This window comes from Apodemus sylvaticus, chromosome 17 (genome assembly GCF_947179515.1).
Source record: "Apodemus sylvaticus chromosome 17, mApoSyl1.1, whole genome shotgun sequence".
Taxonomy (NCBI): Eukaryota; Metazoa; Chordata; class Mammalia; order Rodentia; family Muridae; genus Apodemus; species Apodemus sylvaticus.
The window spans coordinates 181903-207500 of record NC_067488.1 but is presented as its reverse complement, the minus strand read 5'-3'; the positions used below and the strand labels follow the sequence as shown (position 1 = coordinate 207500).

Sequence of the window (25598 nt, the reverse complement as noted above, 5' to 3'; positions counted from 1 at the left end):
AATTATTGGATTCTTTTGAGATTCCTAACACAGTTTGTTAGTATATAGCTTTGGAAAACAGTGTATGTCATAGTCCTCCACAGTGAAATGATCATTTTTCTTACAATCTTTGAACGGTGTGGTCATAAAATAATCCTTGTGCTAGAAAATACAAGAGGAAGAAGAAATACATGCGTAGAGGCTATGGTTTGGGTTTCAGTGTCTCTTCTTCATATTCATGTATTTGTAGGGGGGTGGTCCTACTCAGAAGTTTCATCAGATTAAAGATCCCTGTTTATTTTTTATTTTTTATTTTTTTAAGATCCCTGTTTATAAACTCTTTAGAGGGGTGAAGAAATAAGCAACAACTCGATTTCAGATACTTATTTTTTCAACATATAGCTATCTCTTAGAACAGTTTCTTACTTTTTTAAAAAAAGTACTTATGTTTTGCTGTATCAGAAAGAAGAGAAAAAATCTTAGAAACATATTAAGCATATGATTAAATTGAAAGGGTTCTGAAGAATCCTTTAGAATCTGTTTTCTTTGTGCAGGTACCTGATGTTGATGTTGGCAGCACTAAAGAGGGTCACAGGACATTTAAAATCACTAGGCTGTGGTGAATAAAATTCCAGGTCTATTGCACTGAAAATTATTTAAAACTTGTGTTTGTTTACTCAGTGGTAAGTAGTACAAAAAGCATTTTTTTCTCTATGGGTGTGTTTTAAACAGGTACCTTTGACATACATACATGATCCATGAAAATGTTTAAAACACATTTGTGTCCCAGGGGCTCCTATTACTGCAGGCCACTGGTTCCATTGAAGTCCATTTTCACATGTGCAGAGCTGATCACTCTGCACTTGACCTTCCTTGTAAGTTATTTGTTTCATGTACTAGAGGGCTAAGGCTACATAGCTGTGCCAGAAGTCGGAAAAGGCGTACGTGCTACACTTAGGTAGTATTTCCTTAGTGTTATCTGACGGTAATTTTGAGAAGATAAGAGGACTTTTTATGCCCACCCCCACTTTTGGGACTGAGCTAAGTTTCTCATTGATAAAATAATTAAGAGTTTATAGTTTCAATGCTAAAATAGAAAGTAAAAAACTGGTTTTGAGGAACAAAACCAATTCCAACAGGGGGTACCTCTCTGTACTCACTGTAGATTCTTATTTATTCTTGTTTTATGGGTGTCACACTTGAGTAGTTAGGTTGCCTCCTTTCTTAGTTTTCCAAAGGAGTTTAATATATAGATCCTCCAGTTTGCCTTGTTTCTTTAGTTAGGAGTTTGAACCAATGCTGTAAGTGCAACGAAATCCATTTCTTCTAGACTGTGTTATCTATCTTACTACTGTCCATCACGATAGTATTCCAGCTTTCTGTGGGAAGGGAAGTATTTTGAATAGTCTATCAGAGGAAATGGCTAGGAGGAAAAGCAGATCTCAGCAGCTCTCATTTCTGGGATTACGGCTGACTTCTTCCTTTTTAGCACACCTTTCAGGTTGTGTATAATTATACAGAGTGGAAATAAGAAAAATAGTATGTGTAATGAAGTTAATTTTTATACACCAAAGAAGATGTTGCTTGTTCTGTTTGTAGATCCTGGTGCCTTGGTTTCATTCAATGACAAAGAGAGGTGTGGTGTTATTTGTGCTCTCATGTCGCTAAACCTCAGGAACATGCCAGGACATTTAGATTGAATTGTTATGTGAACATCACTGAATAGTCTTCACAGTCCTAGATGGTGTGGCCTATTCCTTAAGGTTATGTGATACATTATCTTGCTCCTAAGTCACAAGACTATACAGCGTATTTCTGTTCTGCATATTATAGCCAACCGGAACAGATATTTTTATATTTAAAAACATCTGAACACAGAAAAGATACAAAAAGAACACAGTAGAGATGCTGAAAATCAAGCATACATAGGGTGCACTTGTATGAGTGGAGTTTACAAACCTAAAGCCGTGGTGAGTTGGTGAGTGAATGGTGTGTGACTTTGAGGACCTGGGGCATTATAACAAACTACTGTAGACTTTGTAAGCTCTCTGCACGTAGATCGGTTTTTTAATTAGTTGTATTCTTTATTTACATTTCAAATGTTGTCCCCATTCCCGGTTCTGCTTTCCCCTAAAACTCCCTAACCCTTCCCCCCTCCCCCTGCTCACCAACCACACACTCCCTCTTCCCTGTCCTGACATTCCCCTATACTAGGGCATCTCGCCTTCTCAGGACCAAGGGCTCTTCTCCCTTTGGTGTCCAACAAGCCATCCTCAGCTACATATGCATCTGGAGCCCTGGGTCCCTCCATGTGTAGTCTTTGGTTGGTGGTTTAGCCCTGGGAGCTCTGGGAGTACTGGGTAGTGCTTTAGTAATTAATCAAGTTACTGAATGTTTGCATTTTATAAAACTTATTTTTAAATGTTTGAATCTTATACTTAGATTAATATATGGATACATTGTACAAGATTATTTGACTGTTGTCAAGACATTTTTCATTTAAAACCTTTTTCTGATTAAAAGCTAATATAAGAGCTGAAGTCTAAACAATGTCAGGATCATATCTTGTCATCCTGGAAAGTCGTCCATGGGTGTGACAAGATGGAGATGCCCATTTGCTTAGCACCGTCTGTCAAGCCCTTCTGAGGACTGCCTCCTCCTCAGGCACAAATGTGTCTGTAGTAGTTTTTCTGGTTTCTCTCTTCTTCTTCTTTTTAATCATAGATTTATTTGTAAGCAGATAATTTACCATCAATATTTTGCTCCAACAATAAGGCCTTTGTTTTCTTGTCCTTCAGTTTCTTTTTTTTCTTTTTCAACTATGTGTACATTAGATCATTTTATAAAAATTGCTTCATGTCAGTCTGTGGGACCACCGTGTTCTCATGGTCCATTGTCAAATGAAGCATTGTCTGAACAAGCTAGCTGTCACACACAGCCATTTGATGTTTAGATTGGTAGTGTGTATAGCCACAGATCCTATATCCATAGGGTTTCTGATCACCAAAGACAGAATGTTTTAAACTGATGTATTTTAACTTACCATTACTGTGATTATTACGACATAGGTCTTTTATATATTATATGCATACATATGTATCTATAAATTTATTATATTTACTTGTATTTATATTGCTAATCAATGTACTTATGTAAAGGAAACAGACTTGCATGGTAGGCAGCATTGAGGGGGAATTTTAGAATGCCTTTGTCACGTCTGTAGTTTAGTGGAGTGTGTAAAATAAACAATGCCTACTGTGTGATGAACGCCAAAGAGCTAATCAATTTTGGATATTACTCCTGGTTAGAACTCATGTAAGCTGTCCTGTATTATAGTTACTTGGAAAGATGTATAGAAGCGTAATGTTTTGAGTGGGTAAATTTGTTTTGTAACCTGTGAAATGTGTTCCTGGGGATAGTGCATCTAACCTCTGAACTTTCCACTCATTGTCTATGCAGTGAGGATTCCAATAATGCTTTTCTTTTGGATGATATGAGGATATAGGAATACCTTTTGTAAATTTATATGCAGTTTGCTAATTTACTAAGGTATTCTTGCCAAATGACCTAAATTAGAAGGAGGGTGATTTGGATCAAGTCCCTGAGCTCACTGTCTAGAGTCAGATTACATTTGTCCATTCTACTTGGAAGAGGTGTGTGTGTGGGGGGAGGGGCATCAAAGATGTATGGTTTTAATCTTATTTTTGTTAGAGGCTATGACTACTCTAACCCCCATAGCTTCAATTAAAAAACTTGAAAATAGTTCATTTTCTAGTCTAATTACTTGGCAGAAATTTAGAATAGCAAGAAACTAGTAACAACCAAACCTTTCCTTTGCACTTACAGATCAACAGAAGAGATTCTTGTGTCCTATAGACCAAAGAAAGAATCAGCAGGAATGCCCAGGGTGAATGATGGATTGCAGAGCCTGGCTGGTAATTACTTTCACTGAGCTAAAACATTAACTTGATACATGGGAGCAAGGCCAGATGAAAATCGGGAGGTGGACTTCTTCCTCCCCATGGAATGCCCATACTTGCCTTGTGGAGGTAGTTGTTTCTTTGGTGGGAGAGTCCAGCTCAGCTTCCTTTCCCGAGCCTCAGCATGGATTTTCATCTACCACCCCGGTAGACAAGGAGTGGTACCTTTGTTTTGGCCATTGTAATGATAGGTGTTTAAGTCAGCCTGCTTTCTGAGATGGCAAGAACTCACAGTTTCTCAAGACTTTTCAGTAGGATACCCGATATTAACAGAGATTTTCTCCTCTTGGGGTTCAGCTTTTTTGTAATTTTTTTCCATAATGTGGGCTCTGGAACCCACATGGTTGATAAGCATGACACTCTCAAGCACACTTACACCACAGAACTTCACACATGACACTACAGAGCACACGTCTTCCCCCATCCTTACACACACACATCGCCATCTTCACTTCATAGATGGAAACACTCCTGAGCACATATAAAGGAGAGGCTGAGACAAGTGGGATATCTGGGGTTTTACATGCACAGGCCAGAGAGAAGACGTTTTCACAGCACACTTCGGCTTTCATGCATGCGCACTGCCCGCCCCTGCCTAGGTCCCCGCCCCAGTCCCCGCCCCTCCCGTCACTTCCTCTCCACCCTTTTTAAGCATGGGGGGGAGAAGGCTGGGGCGTGGTGATCCAGGTCTTACTGCTAGCCGCGCACCCAGCTCTCCAGAGCGTGTGCAGCCGAGCGCCCCGGCCGCGGTTCCCCGGTAGGCGCTGCGGGCTTCCCGGCTCCCCGCTGCCCCCGGCACCCGGCCAGGCCTTGCGCCCAGGCTAGAGCTTAGCTGCCTTCACGCCCGCTCCCGCTGCTGCTAGCCGCGCTCTGCCTCCCTGCCTCCCAGGCGCCTGCGTGAGCCTGCCAGCTGCAGTCGGAGTGGAGACCCCTGAGCGAGGGCTGCCGCTCCGAGCAAGGTGCTGGCGCTGCATTCCGAGGTGCCCGGCCTCTACAACTACCTGCCATGGCAGTACCAAGCTGGAGAGGGAGGGCTCTTCTACTCAGCCCAGGTGGAGATGCTGTGTGACCAGGCATGGGGCAGTATGCTCTGTGCCAAGTTCTTTGTTATCCTTGTGCCTGTTGGATGTGTGTGCTGGGTGTGTATGTGGTGCATGCACTGGAGTATGCGTGGCATCTTTTTCTGTCTCTATCCACTTTATTTCCCTGAGATAGGGCTTCTCATCGACCTGGAAACTTGCCGTTTTGGCTAGGCTGGGCTGGCAGGTTCTCAAGATCTGCCCGTCTCTGTTGCCCAGTGTTCGTGTTACTGGCATGCCCAGTCACAACAGGCTTTTTATGGGGGTGCTATGGATTTGACCTTGGGTCCTCACACTTGAGCAGGAAGTGCTCTTACCCACTGAGTCACGTTTACAGTTTTCCATTGTGACCCCCATGATAACACCAAGAGACTATATTCTATTACAGTCCTGTTGTAGCAGTCAGGAAGACAGTGGTGCTTAAAGAAGAAGCTGGCTTCGCATCACAAGCCCAGTGTAGCAGTGAGGCTTAAATCCAGGTCACATTACAACTTCTGTCTGCTCACCAGGAAGCAACGGACATTATAAGACATGGGAGACAGACCCACAGGAATGCCAACACCTGAGACCTTGTGCCTTGTCTAGACTCCATTCTTTAGAAACACTTGAGCTAGACTCAAGCAAAGAAGAAAGCAATGAGAAGTGTTAATGGTAGAAGTCCCTTCCTGAGAACCATGCCAGACTTCATGGTGACATTAGCAAGACAGTTTCTGTCCTTTGTAAACCAGACTGTATCTGGCCCATCTCCATTCGCCTCACCTATGTCTCTGCTTTGACCCTTTCCCCTTAGGATGGATGAAAATTACAATCTCTTGCCGCACGGAGTCAATTTCCAAGATGCCATCTTTCCAGACACACAGGAGAACAGAAGGATGTTTTCTGTCCTTTTCCAGTTTGCTAACTGTTCCCAAGGGCAGCAGCTGACAACTTCCTCGAGTGACTGGGAGATCCAGGAAGACAACAGGGTAAGAAATGGCTGCACAGTCTGTGACTTGGCAGAACAATAAGTCCTATTGTCTATGACAACTAAGTCATGGTCGAGGGAGTCAAGAATGCTCTTTTAAATGATGTATCCTCCGTCTCTCTCCCAGCTTGACACAGAGCAAATGCAGTGCAAACATTATTACATGCTCAAGTGTAAAGCGCTTGTTAAGAATAGGAAGAAGTCAGACGAGGCAAGAGTTATATCCTACGTGTTCCAGTTTGAATTTGAGATGTTCACCTTCCTCTCTGTCAGTCTTGGTGCCCAGCTAGGGTGGGGGGCTGTGGACGTTTCAGAAGATCCACCTACCTGGAGCAGATAAATCACTTGGGCTATGCCTTTGGGACTGGATCCTGCTGTGGCTAGTTCCTGGATTCCTTTTTTTTGCTTCCCGTTTGCCATGAGCCATTGCTACTCTTAGGTTTTGGATGCCCAAGGGTTAGTGCTTGGTAAGGTGTCTTCACAATGTAGGAGCGAGATGAGAGGAGGGCACGCATGTCTCAGGTTCCCCTGATTCAAAAGGGAGACCAAAACCAAAGCCATATTGCACTCATTTGATTAAAATATGTAAATCTCTTGGCCTAGTGCTTGAGAGTGTTCAGTGTCTGTAAGTGTCCATTATGACTGTCCTTGTGACTGACCGTCTAAGGCGCTAAGGCTGTGGTTCTCAACCTGTGAGTTTCCAGTCCTTTGGGGGGGGGTCTAATGACCCTTTCACGGGGGTTGCATATCAGATATATATCAGATATTTACATTATGATTCATAACGGTAGCAAAACTGCCATTATGAAGTAGCCACAAAATAATTTTATGGTTGAGGGGTCGCCACAACATGAGGAAGTGTATTAAATGGTCAGGGCATTACGGACCTTGAGAACTGCTCATTTAAGGAATTTTCTTGGAAGAAAAGGAAATGAAATAAAAGGGTTCTCAGAGCTAGCATTCTGTGCTTTAAAAAAAACATTTTTTTTTTTTTAGATTTGTTTTGTGTGTGTGAGTATTTTGCCTGGATGTATGTATGGGTACCGTATGTGTGCCCAGTTCCTGGGGAGGGTAGAAGAGGGTGTTTGATCCTGTGGAACTGGAACTTTTGGATGGTTGTGAGCCACCATGTAAATCCTGGAAATCAAACCCAGATCCTCTGGAAGAGCAGAAAGAGCTCTCAGCTGCTGGGTCTCCTCTCTAGGCGGTGTTCCATGATTTTAAGCGTGATGCTCTCTTTAAAGCTTACCGGGTAGCCCAAGAGGCTGGAGTCAGAGTTAAGATTACAGTTGAGTACGGAATAGAAAGAGATCTCCTAATCTGAGCCAAATGCCAGCAAGGGGGAACTGTTAGGGACCGTCGGCCCTGATGAGATACAGTCAAAACAGGCCTGTGGGCTGCTGGCCTGTCACCCCCTGTCTTCTGCGCAAAGTAGATTTGAAGTTAAATGACCCGAATATGAAGAAGGTCTGATGTGGCTATCAAATCCAACAGTGGCCCTAATTTATGGCATAAAGAATCACCTTGGATGTATCTGCTGGCCCCATTCTTTCTTCCCGTGTGCGGAGGGGTTGAGAGCCACGCCGTCTTGTCTGGTGGCTTGGCCTAGGGAAGTGCCTTGTTCCTGTAAGCTTCGTCAGGGATCCGTGGCCCCCAGAACCATTCTCTTACTCTCACAGAGAAGCTGTGTCCATCATGGGCAAGGCTGTCCAGACCAAAGAAGTTACTCATTTGCCTTTTCACACACTGGAGGTTCCTGCCCTAGAGCCACCCTATTGACAGCAGTCTAGGCTCTCCTCGCTTTTCGTCCATGCTTTCTGAGAGTTTCCTTGGATTTGTCAACCTGTGTTTTGTTGCAGCATGGTCCTGGGAACCTGCTTTGTTTTCTCCCCTCCCCCACAGCATGTGTGAGCATAGGTGTGTGCTGGTGCACTTGCCTGTGTGATGGAGATACATGGAGGCTAGAAGACTTCTGGCTTTGGTCTTCAGGCCCGATATTAGTTACCCCACTATACCATTCCTGGGCAACCTCCAGAGGATTCCCTAGCATGTAAAAATAAATATTAAAAAAAGAAAAAATTAATTTACCCTTGCAGGTATTAAACCTGATAATATTTCATGTGTAAATCTGCAAACTCATTTACACCAGGAAAAAAGAACTGAGTTCATTTTTGCATTCAGCATCCAGTGGATATAAATTGGCATAAGGCAGATAATGCTAGGCAGACAGCCTTCTGGCTGTCAGAGCCATCCTTGTAGTGGAAGAGACAGTGCCTGCTGGGACGGGACTTGGATCATGTGTCCTGTCACTCAAGTGTCTGTGCCACCATGTGTCATGGAAACCACACAGACATTCTTATAGTGGATAAGAAGTCAGAGTGGATTAAGGCTAACTCAGGAATGAGATTATGCCCATGTCTGTAAGGTCAGGGCATTAATTACTTGACCTCTGCCTAAATACTGGTGTACATAGTTAGGGACTTGGGGACCAGATCAAGGGAAGAAAAGCTGGAGATTTCGTGCTTCTGACTTTCTACCTTGCTAGCTCCTGGTCTTTCTTGTTAATGAAATCTTGACAAATCCTGTGCTCAGTGTTAAGTGTCTTTTGTCTGTTTACTCTGAATCTGGATTAGCTATGTACCCCAGGTTGGCCTAGAACTTCTGGCACCTAGAGCTTGGATTATAGGATTGCACCATCACGCATGCCTGGAATTTTTTGGCTTGCTACTCTCATGCAAACTTCTCTCTCTCTCTCTCTCTCTCTCTCTCTCTCTCTCTCTCTCTCTCTGTCTCTCTCTGTGTGAGTGTGTGTGTGAATACTTGCTAGTATTCATAACTCCCTGGGTTCTATCCCTGGCACCAACTTCCCAACACACACAAATTTGTCAAATATTTCTATGGCTTTTTCAGATTAAATACTAAAGAAAATTTTACTATTGCACAAAAAGAAACACTTTTATTAACTGTTGTCACCAACATCATTATATACAAAAATAAAAATTTTAATGATTTTTCTATATGTATATATATGCATGCTCACATATATGTAGGAATACACGTCTAGGTGCATGTCTGAAGTTGACATCAAGCATCTTCCTTGACTGCTGTCTACTTTATTTATTGAGGTAGGATCTCCTCACTGAACCTGGAACTCATAAATTCCAACTAGTCTAGCTGTGGAACTTGCCCTAAGGACCCCATTTTGCTTTCCAAATGCTGGGATTACGAGAGGCCAGCATGCCTTCCTGGATTTATATGAGTTCTGGGGAGCCAAACCCCAGTCCTTGTGCTTGCACAGTGGACTCTAGAGCCCCTGGACCATCTCCTCAGCTCCCTTCACTGATTTTGCAGTGGCAGGTTCTCACCATGTATGCCACAATGGTCTGAGACCTGTGATCTTCCTGCCTCAGCCTCCTAGGGCACTGAATATGTATGCATACTTTCACTGCAAAAATGAATTTTATGGAAAGTCAGAAACAAGGGCTTTGCCCAGAAAGGCTATAGGGATGGCATCTTAAATCATTTCAGTTAGGTAAAACCTATATCCACAGAAGAGGCTCACAAGTGAGCCATGCCTGGTTGGGGTCTCCCTCTGAAGTCACTGTCCTCCTATGTACTTCTTGTGATGCTTTTCATCTAACCAGGTGCTTCCATAACACTTCATTCATCTACAAGTTCTTCAGCCTAGAAGCAGTGCACCAGACCCTTGACCTTAGAGAACCTGCAGAGAGTCCAGGATGACGCCTCCTGAGGGCATAGAAAGCAATTCTGTGCATTGGGTCTTATTTTTCTGTGTGGGCACAAAGCATGAGCACTTCTATTATGATGTGGTTCCGTGGGAGGAGGGTGGTTCTCCTCTGCCAGAACAGGAACTGGCTTCCTGATGGACTACAACTCAGTGGATTCATGAAGCACCTTAGTCTTTGAGCATTGGCAGTCTGAGAGCAACAGTTTCGCCTTCTCCCTCAGTCAGAGATAAGACAGTGTGTTGGGGCTGTAGCTCTCTGCTACATCACAGTTGTGGGGCAAGTACCATCTGTTGCATAGATTTGTTTTAAATTATCTTATAATTAATCATTAGAGCTGAAAAATTTTTAAAAAGATTTATGTGTCTGTCTTTGTGAGTTTGTGCCATGTGTATACATGTGTCTATGGAGGCCAGAAGAGGACATCAAATCCCCTAGAACTGCAGTAACAGGCAGTTTTGAGACATCTGACATGGGATGGGTACAAGGAGCCAAAGAGGAGTGAGTGCTTTAAAATACCGAGTCATCTTGCTGGGCCAAGAAATAATGCTTTTAAGTCATCTCTCAGGACTTCAGTGATTTACCTTTGTAGAATAGGACCATTCCTGATGGGAATATCTATTGATTTCATGAAGTGTAAATATTAAAATTTGTTTGCCTAGAATATGTGTGTAGCCAGTCATTGGCAAGATGCCTATGTTTGCCTGAGTGGTAGGTGATAAAAACATGGAATTGGCATTCTTATTTATGTGTTCTCATTGACAATCTGTGAAATAAAGCCATATCAGTAGAGGTGTTTTCAGGATATGCAATAGGTAAAAAACTGCTTCAGTGTCTTCTGTGTATGCACTGATGAATACCATATCAAAGCCTCAAGAAAAAGAACGCTACATTCACACCTTTTGTGTATTATAAGATGGTGTCTGCACATCAGCCTTGCTGTGTGCTGCTTCTGACCTTGGGCAGGGTGCTGTACCTGCTTCCTCTTGGAATGACGCAGCAAGACTCGTGTTTCAGCATGCTGTGCCTAAGAATGGCCACAAATAAACATTAGTTTCCATTCCTTTTTTAAAAAGATAAAATATGGAGATCTTAATGACTTTTAATAAATGCAAAATATGCAGGGTTTAATAGCTTTTGGTAAGTATAAACTATGGATATTTTAATAGCTTTATTGAGTTCCATTTTCCAAAAAATACAGTTCAGCATGGAGCTGCTGCCCTGCATATCAGTCAGTTTCAGATGTAGAAGATATCAGAGGGATATTGTGTGTGTGTGAGAGAGAGAGAGAGAGAGAGAGAGAGAGTGTGTGTGTGTGTGTGTGTGTGTAGAGTGTCAGGCAGGCTGTCAGGCCTCGGCCAACTGGCCTTTTGTTTGAACTTTTAATATTTTCTATAAGCGTGTATGATGTTGTGGTGGGGTGTGTATCTGGGTGTCAGAGGACAATGGTGCAGAGTAAGGTCTCTCCTTCTACCTTCAAGACTCCTGCGGATAGGCCACAGGTCACCAGGATTACAAAGCCACTTCCTTTATCCCCAAGCCCAGTCTGGGCTTGTCTTAAATCCGCTCCCAGGAGACTGTTTCTGTGTCCATCTCTGACTTGTGGGATGTGCCAGGCCCATCTAGGACACCAGAATACTGTCCCCAGTCATCTTGGCTGTTTTTCTTGTGGGACCTGAGGATGATCTTGGCCCTTGAATCTCGATTGCCTGAAATCTGAGAACCTCAGACTGTGAGCCTCTAGATTTTAATGGCTGCTTCTATTTCTTTAGGGGTTACAGAACTATTTAATTTGTTTCCCTGATTTAACTCTGGTAAGTATCTATCTAGAAAATCATCCATATCCTTAAGATTTTCCAAATTGTTGGAGAAGATGCTTTTCCAGTAAGACCTAATGACTTTTACGTTTCCTCGGGACCTGTTCTTAGGTTTCACTTTTCATTTCTGATTTTGTTAGTGTGGATATTGTCTCTCTGATGTTTATTTAGTTTGGATAAGGTTTTGTCTATCTTGTTGATTTTCTAAAAGAACCAGCTCTTGGCTTGGCTGATTCATTGTCTTGTTGTCTTTGTTCCTAATGAATTGATTTCAGTCCTGAGTTTGATTATTTTCAGTGTCTACTCTTGGGTGTTTGCTTCTTTTTTCTAGAACTTTAAATATAGGTGTATATTTAAATTTTTATTATGAGAAATCTACTTTTTTTTTAATGAACATACTTAGGGCTATGACCTTTCCTCTTAGCACTGATTTCATTGTGTTTCATAGAATTTGGAAAGTTGTGCCTTCACTTGTATTTAATTTACAAAGGCTTTGATGCCTTTCTTTATTTCTTCACCGGCCAGAGGGAGTCCTTCACAGGCCATGGGAGGCCATGTCAGAGTGGTACTGGCCTCTCTTCTGCCAGAGAGATCAAAAGCTACAAAGCCTTCAGCAAGATCCACAAGGCTGCTACCCGGGGTGATGTTGCCACAGTAGAGCGCAGACTCATACTTAGGAAAAATGACATCAATGACCGAGACAGCAATGACAGGTGTCTGGGGCTGGGGGTCAGGGGAAAGGGGCAGGCTGGGAGGCAGGTGGAGAAAGAAATGTGTCAGCTTCCCTAAGTGGCCCCAGTGTCTAGGAGTAGGAGGAACTGCCAATGTTCGCAGGGCTACTGACTAGTATGCTGACCTTTGTCGCTAAGATTTCATGGTAATCTCAGTGCTTGGCAGTTATTCCACTGCTCTGGGAAGTGGGGTGGGGGAAGGGCGGAAGGCCCTGCTGACCTAGAGCTGTTTACCACAAAAAGCCCCTGGTTCTTGAATTCATTAATGTTGTAGTATCCAGACCTCCCCTTTTCTGTGACTGATGTACCTGTTTCTCTCCCAGGCACTATAGTAGGTTGGCCTCATTTTCATTCACATGTCCTTCAGTTTATTATATACACAAATAAATAGACATAATCATTTTAGTTGCAGTTTGCTGAAAATAAGATACAGACTGTGTATCTTTCAAATATGGGCTTTCTTTCCATTTATGCAAGTTTTCCTTAAAGAGGTTTCATGGCTGGAGTCATAATAGTGAGCAGGAAAATATAACTTTAAAAGTGAAAAGCTGTCCATTTAATTTGATATTGGCAGTTGGTTTGTTGCATGTTGATTTTATTATGTTTGGGTATGGGCCTTGAATTCCTGATCACTTCAGTATTTTTAACATGAAGGGGTGATAAATTTTGTCAAATGTATTTTCAGAATCTATTGAAATGACCATTAATTTTTTCTTTGACTTTCTTATATAGTTATTGAATTTTCATGTATTGAACCAACCTTGCTTCCCTGGGATGAAGCCTACTTGGTCATGCTGAATGATGACTTTGATGTGTTCTTAGATTCGGTTTGCTAGTATTTTATTGAGTACTTTTTCATTGATGATCATAAGTCAAATTGATCTAGTGTTCTCTTTCTTTCTTTGCGTCCGTGTTTCATTTATGTATCAGAATAATTTTGGCTCTACAGAATTAATTAGGTAGTGTTCTTTCTGTGTTAATTTTGTGGAATAGTCTGAAGAGTGTTGGCATTAACTTTTCTTTGAAGGTCTGATAGAATTCTGCCCAGAAGCCATCTGGCCTTAGGCTGTTTTTGTTTGCCAGTTTTTTAATGACATCTTCTATTTCCTTAGGAGATATGGGCCTGTTTAGTTAGTTTACATGCTCTTGATTTAACTTTAGTATGTAGTATCTGTTTAGAAAAATCATCCATATCATTTAGATGTTCCAGTTTTGTTGTGTATAGGCTTTTGCAGTATGATATGATCAGTTTTTATGGTGTTTTTATTAGATATTTTCTTTATTTACATTTCAATGTTATCCCCTTTCCTGGTTTCCCCTCTGAAAACATCCCACCCAAATCCCCTCTCCCCTGCTCACCAACACACCCACTCCTGCTTCCCTGTCCTGAAATTCCCCTATTCTTGGGCATCTATCCTTCTGAGGACCAAGGGCCTCTCCTCCCTTTGATGTCCAATAAGGCCATACTCTGCTACATATTCAGGTAGAGCCATGGGCACCTCAATGTGTAGTCCTTGATTAATAGTTTAGTCCCTGGAAGGTCTGTGGGGGTAGTGGTTGGTTAATATTGCTGTTACCACTATGGGGCAGGAATCTCCTCTCAAGCTCCATTGGGGAATTTATGTTTAGTCCAATGGTTGGCTAAGAGCACCAACCTGTATTTGTCAGATGCTGGCAGAGAATCTCAGTACACAGCTATATCAGGCTCCTGTCAGCAAGTACTTCTCTGAATGGCCTTTCCTTCAGTCTCTGCTCCACAATTTGTTTCTGTATCTCCTACCATGGGTGTTTTGTTCCCCTTTAAGAAGGACCAAAGTATCCACACTTTGGTCTTCTATCTTCTTGGGCTTCATTTTGCCTGTTAATTGCACATTGGGTATTCTAAGCTTCTGGGCTTAAGCTTCTAAGCTTATCAGTGAGTGCATGCAATGTGTGTTATTTTGCGATTGGGTTACCTCACTCAGGATGATATTTTCTAGTTCTATCCATCTGCCTAAGAATTTCATGAATTCATTGTTTTTAATAGCTGAATAGTACTCCATTGTATAAATGTACCACATTTTCGGTATCCATTCCTCTGTTGAGGTACATCTGGGTTCTTTTCAGCTTCTGGCTATTATAAATAAGGCTGCTATGAACATAGTGGGCATGTATCCTTATTATTTCTACTTCCATTTTTAGGTCCTGGATGGTTTTGTTCACTTCCTTCCCTTGTTTGTTGGTCTTTCCTATAATTCTTTAAGGGATTTTTGTGTTTCTTCTTTAAGGGCTTCTACCTATTTACCCGTGTTCCCCGGCATTTCTTTATGGCAGTTATTCATGTCAATCTTGAACTCCTCTATCAGCATCATGAGCTGAGACTTTAAATCCAAATCTTGTTTTTGCAGTGTGCTGAGTATCCAGGACTGGGTTCAGATGATGCCATATCGACTTGGTTTCTGTTGGTCATGTTCTTGTGTTTGCATTTTGCCATATTGTTATCTCTCAAGTTAGCTGGTCTTGCTGTCTATGACTGTGGTTTGTATGTCTGCAAGCCTGTGTCAGAACTCCTGGGAGACCAGTTCTCTCTCTGGGGGAATTTAGGTATGGAGAAGTGTGGTACAGGTTCAGCTCATGGGTGGAGACAGAAACCAGAATGATTCTGTCCCCAGTTGGTCCTTGGTTCCTGTGTCCTGATGGCTTTGAGCAGGCCGCTCTTTGGCCAGGAATTTGAAGAGAAGTAGTGGTCTTACCTGTTAACTCAGGTGTGTAGGCACTCCTAGGAGATTGGCTCTCTATTGCTGGGATTTGTGGATGTAGCTCTGTGGCCCAGGATCAGCTCTGGGCACAGACAGAAATCAGAAGACACCTGTCCTAGGCTGCCCCTAGGATCTTGTGTTGTAAGGGTTTCAGGCAGGTTCCTCTGAGCAGCATGGGTGGTCATACCTGTGTCCCCAGTCATGTCTACACTTCTGGGAGTCTAGCTATCTCCCTGTGTCACCTGGGTATGGAGTTCTATGGCAAAGGATGATCTGTTGATTTTTTTGAATTTCCGCACTTTCTGTTTTTATGTCTCCCTTTTCATTTGGGTGCTATCTCTGGGCCCTTTTGATAGCTTGGCTAGGTGATTTTCTATCTTTTTGATTTTCTAAAAGAACCAGCTCTTGGTTTTGTTGATTATTTGTAACATTCAGACAGGGCTAATATTCAAAATATATAAAGAACTCAAGAAGCTAACCAGCAGAAAAAAAAAATGAGGATGCTTCAATCCTACAAGTGAAGCAGAAGAAAGCATTCATGTGAGGTAAAGAACTAAACAGAATTCACAACAAAGATATCTCAAATGGCCAAGAAGAACTTACAGAAATGTTCAAATTCCTTAGTGATCAGGGAAATGCACATCAAAATGACCCTAAGATATTACAGTATACCAATCAGAATTGCTAAGATCAAAAACTCTTGTGACAGCACACATTGGTGAGGATGTAGACAGAGAGGAGCATTCCTCCATTGCTGATATGATGGCATACTGGTACAACAGCTTTGGAAATAAATCTGGAGGATCTTCAGAAAATCGTAAATATATCTACCTGAAGACCCAGCTATACCACTCTTGAGCACATATCCAAAAGATGCCCCACAGAGGCATGTGCTCCACTTCGTTCATAATGGCCTTTTTGTGATAGCTGGAAGTTGGAAACTTGTGGTTTATTTACAAAATTTACAAAATTTACTTACTTAGCTATTAAGAATGAGAACCTCGTGAATTTTATAGGTACATGCACATAGATGGAACTAGAAATTATCCTACTGGATGAATTAACTCTGACCAAAAAGCACATGTATGGTATGTATTCACTAATAAATGGATATTAGCCAAAAAATGTATAGAATCCCCAGGATATAATCCTCAGAACTCAAGAATCTTAACAAGATAAGGGCCTAAGTGAGGATGCTTCAATCCCACATGTGAAGCAGAAGAAAGCATTCATGTGGGGCAGAGAGAGGGAGAGACCTGGGTGGGAGAGGGGAGAAGGGAAAAGGGAACATGATCAGGAATTGTAGGTTGGGGTTGGGGGGAAGAAGACAGAAGCCCCGAGGGCTAGCCGAAAGAATCGCGAGACTTAATATGAAGAGGTAGGAGTGGGAAGTACTCCATTAATTTACCAGAGACCTGGGAGACAGGAGCCCAGCATGGCTGCTTTGTGAGAGGCACAGCAGCTGAGTCAGATGCAGATATTTACACCCAACCAATGAACAGGAGCTGAGGGCCTCTGTGGTGGAATTAGAATAAAGCTGGAAGAAGCTGAGGAGGAGTAATACTTCATAGGCAGACCAGCAGTCTAACCTGGTCTCATCTGATATGGACCCCCGAGATCTCTCAGGTTCTGAGCCACCAACAATACACCAACTGATATGAAGCTCCTGACACATATTTACCTTTCATTGTGCTGGGTAAATGCCTAATTTTGTAAGTCCATATATGAATACCAGCACTTTGAAAATCGAAATGGTATATTCAATCCAACTTTATTCTCTCTTATGGAGAGAGTACAATATATAATATTGTATATATTACTCATTTGCCATTGTGAAACTCATATTTCTGGTAGAATTTGGATTTTATCCGTAAAATCAATTACTCATCATGAAACTTAAGTTTAAGGCTTAAAGTTCTAGATTTTAGTTCATTATAATGGGGAAATCAGAGACAAGATCTGGTCATACCACATCCACAGTTAAGAAAGGAATGAAACAAAAGCACCCAATGACTTCTTTTTATTGATTTTTTTTATTGGTTGTTTTATTTATGTGCATTTCAAATGTTATCCCCCTTCTCAGTGTTTCCTCCACAACTCCCTTATCCAACTCCCTCCCCTTCTTCTGTGAGGGTGCTCCCCCAGCCACCCACCCACTCCTGCCTCACAGTCCTGCCATTCCACTACGCTTGGCTATCTAATCTCAACAAAACCAAGGGCTTCTCCTTCCTTTGATAACAATCCTCTGCTACATGTGCAGCTGGAGCCATGGGTCCTTCGATGTATAAGGGACAAAGATATGGGGAGAGACCAAAGGAAAGGCCATCCCGAGACAGTCCCCACCTAGGGATCCATCCCATCTACAGACATTAAGCCCAGATACTTGCTAATTTAACATTTGTTGACAGGGGCCTGATTTATCTATCCTCCTGACAGTCTCTGCCAGAGCTTGACCAATACAGATGGTGAAGCTCTCAGCCAAGCATCAGAACACAGTGGTCTCCATTAGGTTAGGGGAAGAACTCACTGGAAGACACTCACACACACACACACACACACACACACACACACACACACACGACATATAAACACCCTCATATGACCCTGCTATACCACTCCTGGGCATATATCCAGAGGGTTCCCCGGCATGCAATAAGGACACATGCTCCACTATGTTCATAGCAGCCTTATTTATAATAGCCAGAAGCTGGAAAGAACCTGGATGTCCCTCAATGGAGGAATGGATACAGAAAATGTGGTATATTTATACAATGGAATACTACTCAGCAATTAAAAACAATGGATTCATGAAATTTTTAGGCAAATGTTTGGAACTGGAAAATATCATCCTAAGTAAGGTAAACCAGTCACAAAAGAAAACACATGAAAATACAATCACTGAGAAGTAGATATTAATTAGCTCAGAAGCTCTGAATACTCAAGGCACAATTAGCATACCAAATGATTTCCAAGAAGGAAGGAAGGAAGGAGAGGGCCCTTTCATGGAAAGGCTTGATCCAGCATTGTAGGGGAGGACCAGGACAGAGAAATGGGAGGGGTGATTGGGGAATAGGTGGAGAGAAAAGGGCTTATGGGACATATAGGTAGGGGGCAATGGGAAAGGGGAAAGCATTTGGAATGTAAGCAAAGAATATAGAAAATAAAAAATAAACACCCTCATACACACTCAAAAACTCACACACACATGAAAATGATTTCAGTCCAAAGAATCAGACTAGAGTAGTACCAAATACTAATGTAAAGGTTTGCAGTTAAGTTCATGTATTCTTTTGTTAATGTAATTTCCTCACATTATGGGAAGATTGATTACAGAGAAGTTATTAATTTATATCTCATATGACTTGCTAATAAAACAACTGCAAGTGCAGCCTTACTGATTTCTTGATTTATGTTTGTGACTGATAATAAGATTGTTAATTAAATTTATTAAAATGCCCACAAATTTAAATATAAATGAATTCCTAAACTTTATTCTTTTTACTCAGTAGTTCACCAAATCACTTTGTTTCTCTTATTAAGCACACTCATTCTATGGGCTGTAAATGCCTCTCATCCTTAACGTGTGCAGATTTTCCTGTGCTGAGTAGAAAGTTTAGAGATATAGTACATTCAAACAATGTAACACCAGACAGCTATTAAAAACAATGACTTCTTGAAATCTGAAGGCAATGGCTAGATCTAGAAAATAGCATCCTGAGTGAGGTTTCTCAGTCATAAAAGACCACACATGGCGTGTACTCACTGATCAGTGATATTAGGCAAAGAGCATGGAATACCCACGATACAGCTCATGGACCACATGAAGCTCAAGAGGAAGGAAGACCAAAGAGGATAGATACTTCAGTCCTACTTAGAAGGGGGTCTCAAGTCCACTAGAAACTTGACCTATTTATTTTTAAATAGCATTTCTGAAATTAGGAAGTTGTAACAAGTAACTACTTTGAAGAATTATGCCCTGTCTAAAACTATTATCAATTAATTGAAATATTAGCCAAGTGAAAGTTCTCATTTCTTCACATTGTACAAATCAAAATAATGAAAAAATTATCCTCATTTTAGTCCTGGCATTTCTTTTGCCAAAGATTTAGAAATTAACAAAATAGTTTCAGATATAACTTGCTGTTGTCATATTTTTTCACATTTTGAATATTTAAATATTATAACTAGAACTCCCAGAATTCTTTTGAATATATCACATATGATTTACTGTAAGCACAGTTGGTTATGGTTCCTGCACACTTTATGACTTATGTAATCTAAAACCTGCTATCAGGTAAAGCGTAATACATCAGGAGTTATAATTCATATCCTAATGTAAAGTTCTCAAAGTGTGAGAAGAACAGGGTCATAAGCCAACCAGAGTGTGTTCACTTGTGTAGTCATGTACCAGTGGTCTACAGTGGGAAGATTGCAAGTTAGCAGCTCCTGAGACACATTGTGAATTCAAGACCAGCCTGAATTCTGTAACAAGACTATGCCTCAAAGAAAAATATCCAAACATCTAATTGCTGAGCAATTTCATGGTAAAAAAGCTGTAAATCCTTTGCATGATGTTTTTCAATAATCCTACTATAATTTGTGAGATGAGCTTATTTTTATTCCCTTTTTATTGATGAGGGTCTTGGGTATGCAGAGAATAAAGCAATGAGTAGCTACAGAGTTCAAAGAAGGAGTCAAATCTAAATTGAGAGTTCTAATTTAGAAAGGTTACTTTGGCCAACTGTGCTGCACAGTTTATGTCAACTTGACACAAGCAAAAGTCATCTGAGAGGAGGGAAGGTCAACTGAAAAATTTCTCCATAAGATCTGGTTGTAGGCAATCTTCTAGGGCATTTTCTTAATTGGTGATTGATGGTGTAGGAGCCTGCCCATTGTGGGTGATGCCATCCCTGGGCTGGTGGTTCTGGTTTCCACAAGAACTCAGTCTCAGGAAGAGATGGAGAACAGGCTAGTAAGCAGCACTCCTCCATGGCTTACCATAATCAGCTCCTGCCTACAGGTTTCTCCCTGTTTGAGTTTCTAACCTCACAGCTTTTACAGATGAACTGTTTTCTGGAACTGTGTGTGATATAAGCCCATTCATCTCCAAGTTGTCTTGATCATGATGTTTCATCCCATAATGGAAATCCTAAATATGACAGCTTGGTACTAGCTTAGAGGGGCAGTGCTATGACATAGGTGACCATTTTTTGGGGGGGGTGGAGAGAATTTTGGAAGGACATTGGAATATTGTGCAAGAAATGCCACTGAGTTTTCAATGCTTGCTGAGCCGTTCTTTAGGAGCTTCCTAATTAAGAAGGTTGAAGGTAATTCAGGAGATGGAGGCCTGGCTTGGGAAGCTTTCAATGATGAAAGTTTCTATCAGGGCCATTTCTATTTTCCTCTCCATGTTGCTTTGGTTATGTTGTTTCATTGCAACAATGGAAAACTATTTAACATATTGGGCGTTCAGCTCAGTGATAGCATCCTTACCTCCCATGCAGGAATATATATGTCATGATTCCAATATTGGAGGCAAAAACATTTCTTTGAATTGGATGCCCAAAATTAGTGAGAATTACACGAATAACTGTGGCTTTTGACCTGGTTTTGTAAAAAATTCTTAAAAAGTTTTCATTTTCACAGAACTATTCTGCACTATGCCTGTGCATACGGCCATCCCAATGTAGTGGCCCTCCTGATAGAGTGGAATTGTGATATTGATCTTCGTGACAGTGACAACAGAACAGCACTAATTAAGGTAGAAAGCAGCCAACAGTTTCAGTGTGACACATATTGGATGGGAATTCTTAGAATAAACATGATCTCAGATACATGCAAATAATTAGTGAAACCTATGAAATTTTTGCTTTTCTCATCATTCCAATCTGTTTCTTGATCCAATGCCCATAGGCTTCACAGTTCAAGCATGAAGAATGTGTGGCTATGTTATTAGAACACGGTGCTGATCCAAATGCTATTGACGACAGTGGGAACACCGCACTGCACTATGCTGTTTGGCATAACAGCACCTCAATGACAGCCAAACTGCTGGCACACAATGCCGACTTCAGTATAAAAAATGAGGTAAAAAGACACAGCTTTGATTTACAGATTATTTCCTACATACTTTAAAATATTACATTGGAATCCTGATACAGCTTTGACCTAAGAATCTCTCAAACGCTAAATGTAATAAATGGATTTTATAAGACTTATCTAGATGAGCCAGCTTTGATGGGAGCTCCTTCTTCCCAAGCTTTCCTTCCCCCAAAACACTGCATGATTTCTCTCCTTTACTCTTCTGAGGAACAATCTAAAGAGAATTATTACCTCCATCCATGGCAATCCTGAAGAAATTTGCAATTTCCTTAAGGCTACTCTCTTAATTGTAGCCTTTCGGGAATTCATGTTGTCTTATACTTCTAATGTATCAGATAAACAAACTTCAATAAGATACAAGGTTTCTATATTATAAGTGTCTCAATTATGTATTTTTCTGTCAGTTTAACCCACATGGTATCCATCTCAGCATGTCAGTGCATTTTATAGATCTCTAATATCATGGGCCTTTCAGACAATTAGGTAACCACAGAGTGGGTTTGTCCCTTAGTTTATGATACAGAATGTTATACAGGCAAGGATGGCCTTGAACTTTTTATGTAATAAGGATGACATAAAACTTGTATATTTCTGGACCTCTGAAGTGATGGGCTTTTGGTAATTCACCACTATGCCTGGCCTATAAAACCTCATAGTTCACTTTGATATATAATTTCCAATGAAATACTTATTTCAGTGAAATAAAGCAAGTGTTGGAGAAGTTATTCAGGGGTATTGTCAATTTACCACATTTTATGCTGATTTTCATTACAGCTTTATTATGAAGATCTTGCAAGGAGGAAAGTCTAATTCCACAAATTTAAATCATAGTAGAAAAGTTTTCAGTATTTTCCTTGAGAGATTACTTAAATTGCAACTCTAGCACAGGGTATAATAATAATCCTTCATGTTCTCCCAGAATATCAAGTCTAACATGAATTTCATGTTCATTTGTTATAGAAATAGTATTAACATTAGTACAGTAGGTCCAGTATGGAAAAAATACTGTGACATACCATCCTTTCTACACTGTGCTTTTGTAGTAAATATTCTCTGCCTCAGTGACTTGGAGTTCATGGCATTTCAGAAGCATTTGCATTCCCACAGGCTCTGGAAGAAACTATTTAGACTCTACTCATGGTATCAGGAACCCATGGCAGACATTCTTTTTCACATGGTTCACTAAGATTTAAGTTATGAGTTAAATGAGATAGGTGTCAAAGGTACTCTGATGGCTTATGAAGAATGGATCTGTGTGAGAGCACTGTGTGTGAGAGTGTCAAGGATGTAGATAACTGCACCTCAGACTATGTGAGCTCTACTGAGTCTTCCACATGATTGTCTGTTGATAAATAAGTTCTCAGAGTTAAAAGTTATTATTGTTTTATAGGAAAGCTTTACACCACTTACACTGGCTCGAATGAAAAATGACAACCTGGCAAAACTTTTAGAAGACCAGAAAGAAAAGATAAAGGAACTTGATGAATTAGAAAGGTGACGTTATTAATTCTTTTATTTTTTATGTTTTTATGGGATTCTATAGTGTGTACCATCCCTGAAGCCCTGTTGCTGGAGTTTCTAATCCTATTAAATAGGTATAAAACCCCCACATAATATAGATACTGTAATTATAAGCTATATTCCTAGATTGGGCAGTTCTAGCACTGTACTATCTTATTCACAAGCTGTGAGAGTCCTTGTTTCTTGAGGTTTCTCCTGGCCAGGAGCTCCTGATTCATGGTGTCATCTCCTCCTCTTCCTCTTCTTCCTCCTTCCTCCATTCTCCCTCACCTTCCTCTTGTCCTCCTACCTAACTTGCCCCAGTATTGAGTCTCCCTTCCTACCTTTCTCCTTCACTGCCCAATCACTGACGTAGCCTTTTTTTAAGTATAGATTTTGAAGTTTATGTTTTAATATTTCATTAAAAATTGAGATCTTAAACATTTATTTTTAAAAATATGTCTTTTATATTAATTTCTTTAAAAATGCTATATTAAATGAAAGTACATTTTGAAAAAATTTTCTTCCCTTCAGTGACTGGTTTCTTCAAATATTTTCGTTATCTTTGCTAGTGAATCCCTAAAATTCTCAACATTCATATGTTTGGCAAATGGGGATTGCCTTAAAACTTGATCAGCCTCAGTTAGTAAATAAGACAGTAAACAGGGCAGCCACAGACAAGACTACATAAAAGTCAAGTCTGTCTTCACACACATGCTCACACGCATACACACACACACACACACACACACACACACACATACACACACACACACACACACACACACACATACACACACACACACACTTGTATGTCTGCAATTACCCAGTCATGTATATTCAACACATGTAAATACACCCATGTGTGCCCCCCCCCACACATACACACATAGACACACACACACTCTATTGGTCATTGAACCTATTTTTATTTCAATAATGTGTGTCTTAATAGGTTGTATAAGTTGAGCATTTAAATATGAAAACAATTAGAGAAACATAGGCTAAAAAAGAAGCAGGACTCTGCTTTTCCTCCAAGTATTTCTACTTCATTGTAGTCACATAGGAAGTTTTTAGTGTTTTCTAATTTATGTGGACTGGAATTGGTAGGTCATATATAGAAAAGCTGAATGCAGTTGTGAATTTCATGTTTTGATAACCCCTATAGCTCCCCTAGAAAAATATCATATCCATTTATTCTTAAATTTCCTATACTTTATCTTGCAGTTTGTTTCAACTGTTTCATGGGGCTCACTGTACCCTTTTGAGACCAAATGAAGGCATGAGTGCTTTTTAGATGCATGTTTGATTTGAAATGATGATGGCTAATTCTATGTTGCAAAGCTTAGTTCTGCACCAATGACAGGGGTGGTTTTCAGACCATTTTCAGTTCAGGTATCAAAATTATGTGAGTCAGTAACTGGATACTAGTGCAGCCTACAGATGGTGATTTTGGAAAAGTTTTAGTCTTCCCTTCGGCCAGTGGGCAGACAAGGGTTCCAGGCACCCCCCTGTTTCTTTCTCCCCAGTGGTGGATTCCTAGTGCACACCAGACCACCACATCTGGCTATGTTTTGTCCAACACAACTTCTGACAAATCAAACTGAGACCCTCACACTTGCAACTTAGGGACTTAACAACTGAACAGTTGTGTGAGTCCATGTCTTTTTAGATTTTGAAAATAAAAGTGATTTCTACAAGATTCCTCAGCACTGAAGATGCTGTGGTAGGAGAAACTGGGAATTTGGGCTGTGAGATACTTTCTCAAGTAAAACTAGTTGAAAATGTCACATGATTAGGTATAGATTTCACTAAAGTGGGATGGTAATTTATTGTCATCTTCTATTATTTCGTTTAAATCTACTTGAAGATGAAAAGTTATTTTCATAGTTTAGTATGAAATAAATTATGATTCTAGAATTTCTGAGTATGAATTCAAATCTGTCACATATTCACATAGCCTTTCTGTGTTTCTCAAAATTATCTGACATATATTGGAATTAAAATAAATTTAAAGCAAGTCCAATGCTTAGAACAATGCACGGCAATTACATAGGAAGGCCTAAGAACAGCTAAGCCTTTCCATTCTTAAAGGTATTTGACACATATAAAGACACAGTGGTGTTAATAAGGCAGGTTTTACTAAATATGACACTCCGTTTTGCTGAGAATGACATTGGAAATGTTGGTATATTTACCTCTACGAAAGAAAGCATACTATATTATATTGTCCCCTTAACTGTTACAATACTTGATCAAAATTTATTATTTTAAATATTATTAATATCATCATCATTATTTTAAAATGATGCAAATGTTTGTGCTTGTATTTGAGTATGCACACATGAGTGCAGGTGGCTGAAGAATGCACAGGCATTGTATGTCTCTGGATCTGGAGTTAGTTGGTTATGAGTCACACAGCATGGGTTCTGGCTGTTGAGCTCAACTCCTGTGCAGAAGCAGTATCTGCTGTTAATTGGAGCTGGGTCTCCAGTTGTAATTTCCATCTTTTATGATCTTAGTAGTGGTATAAATTGTATATCAATGTTTCTCTTCTTGTCTACAGCTTCTTTCCTTTGCAGAAAATCATTTTATTTGTAATACCTGGTAAGTTTTATGGATAGGGAAAATAAACATTTTTTGTGTTTTATTTTACAAGTTTAATATTCATCTGAAAGTATTTCATTTTTTGTAGGTCTTCAAAGAAAACTTCCAATGAAAAAGAAGAGGTATGCAAAAATTAATTTCAAATCATATTTATTAAGATACAGTATAAAAATCAAAGTAATACATAAAAATGGACTTAGAAATATAGTATAAAATAAAATAAAAATTAAGATTCTTTTGTTATATTCAAATATTTCTTTCCAAAATAGTTTTAAAAGTCACCAATAGTAAAGGTGTCTTTCCTTTCAAAATCTGGTCTTTCAGAAGCATTTTGCTTGTTACTTATGTAAAACAT

At 40.4% G+C, this 25598-nt stretch overlaps 1 protein-coding gene and 1 pseudogene across 1 annotated transcript in view; both read left to right on the top strand.

Annotated features, from left to right (window-relative positions):
* The window catches only part of LOC127668081 (ubiquitin-conjugating enzyme E2 G1-like), a 233851-nt pseudogene that overhangs the window by 34094 nt on the left and 174159 nt on the right, over positions 1-25598 (top strand).
* The window catches only part of LOC127667595 (ankyrin repeat domain-containing protein 26-like), a 47129-nt gene continuing 26143 nt past the window's right edge, over positions 4613-25598 (top strand). The window contains exons 1-5 of the mRNA XM_052160723.1: positions 4613-4716; positions 5829-6003; positions 20948-21121; positions 22527-22630; positions 25332-25365. Coding sequence (XP_052016683.1) covers positions 4613-4716; positions 5829-6003; positions 20948-21121; positions 22527-22630; positions 25332-25365 — 591 coding nt within the window. The remainder of the gene's footprint in view (positions 4717-5828; positions 6004-20947; positions 21122-22526; positions 22631-25331; positions 25366-25598) is intronic.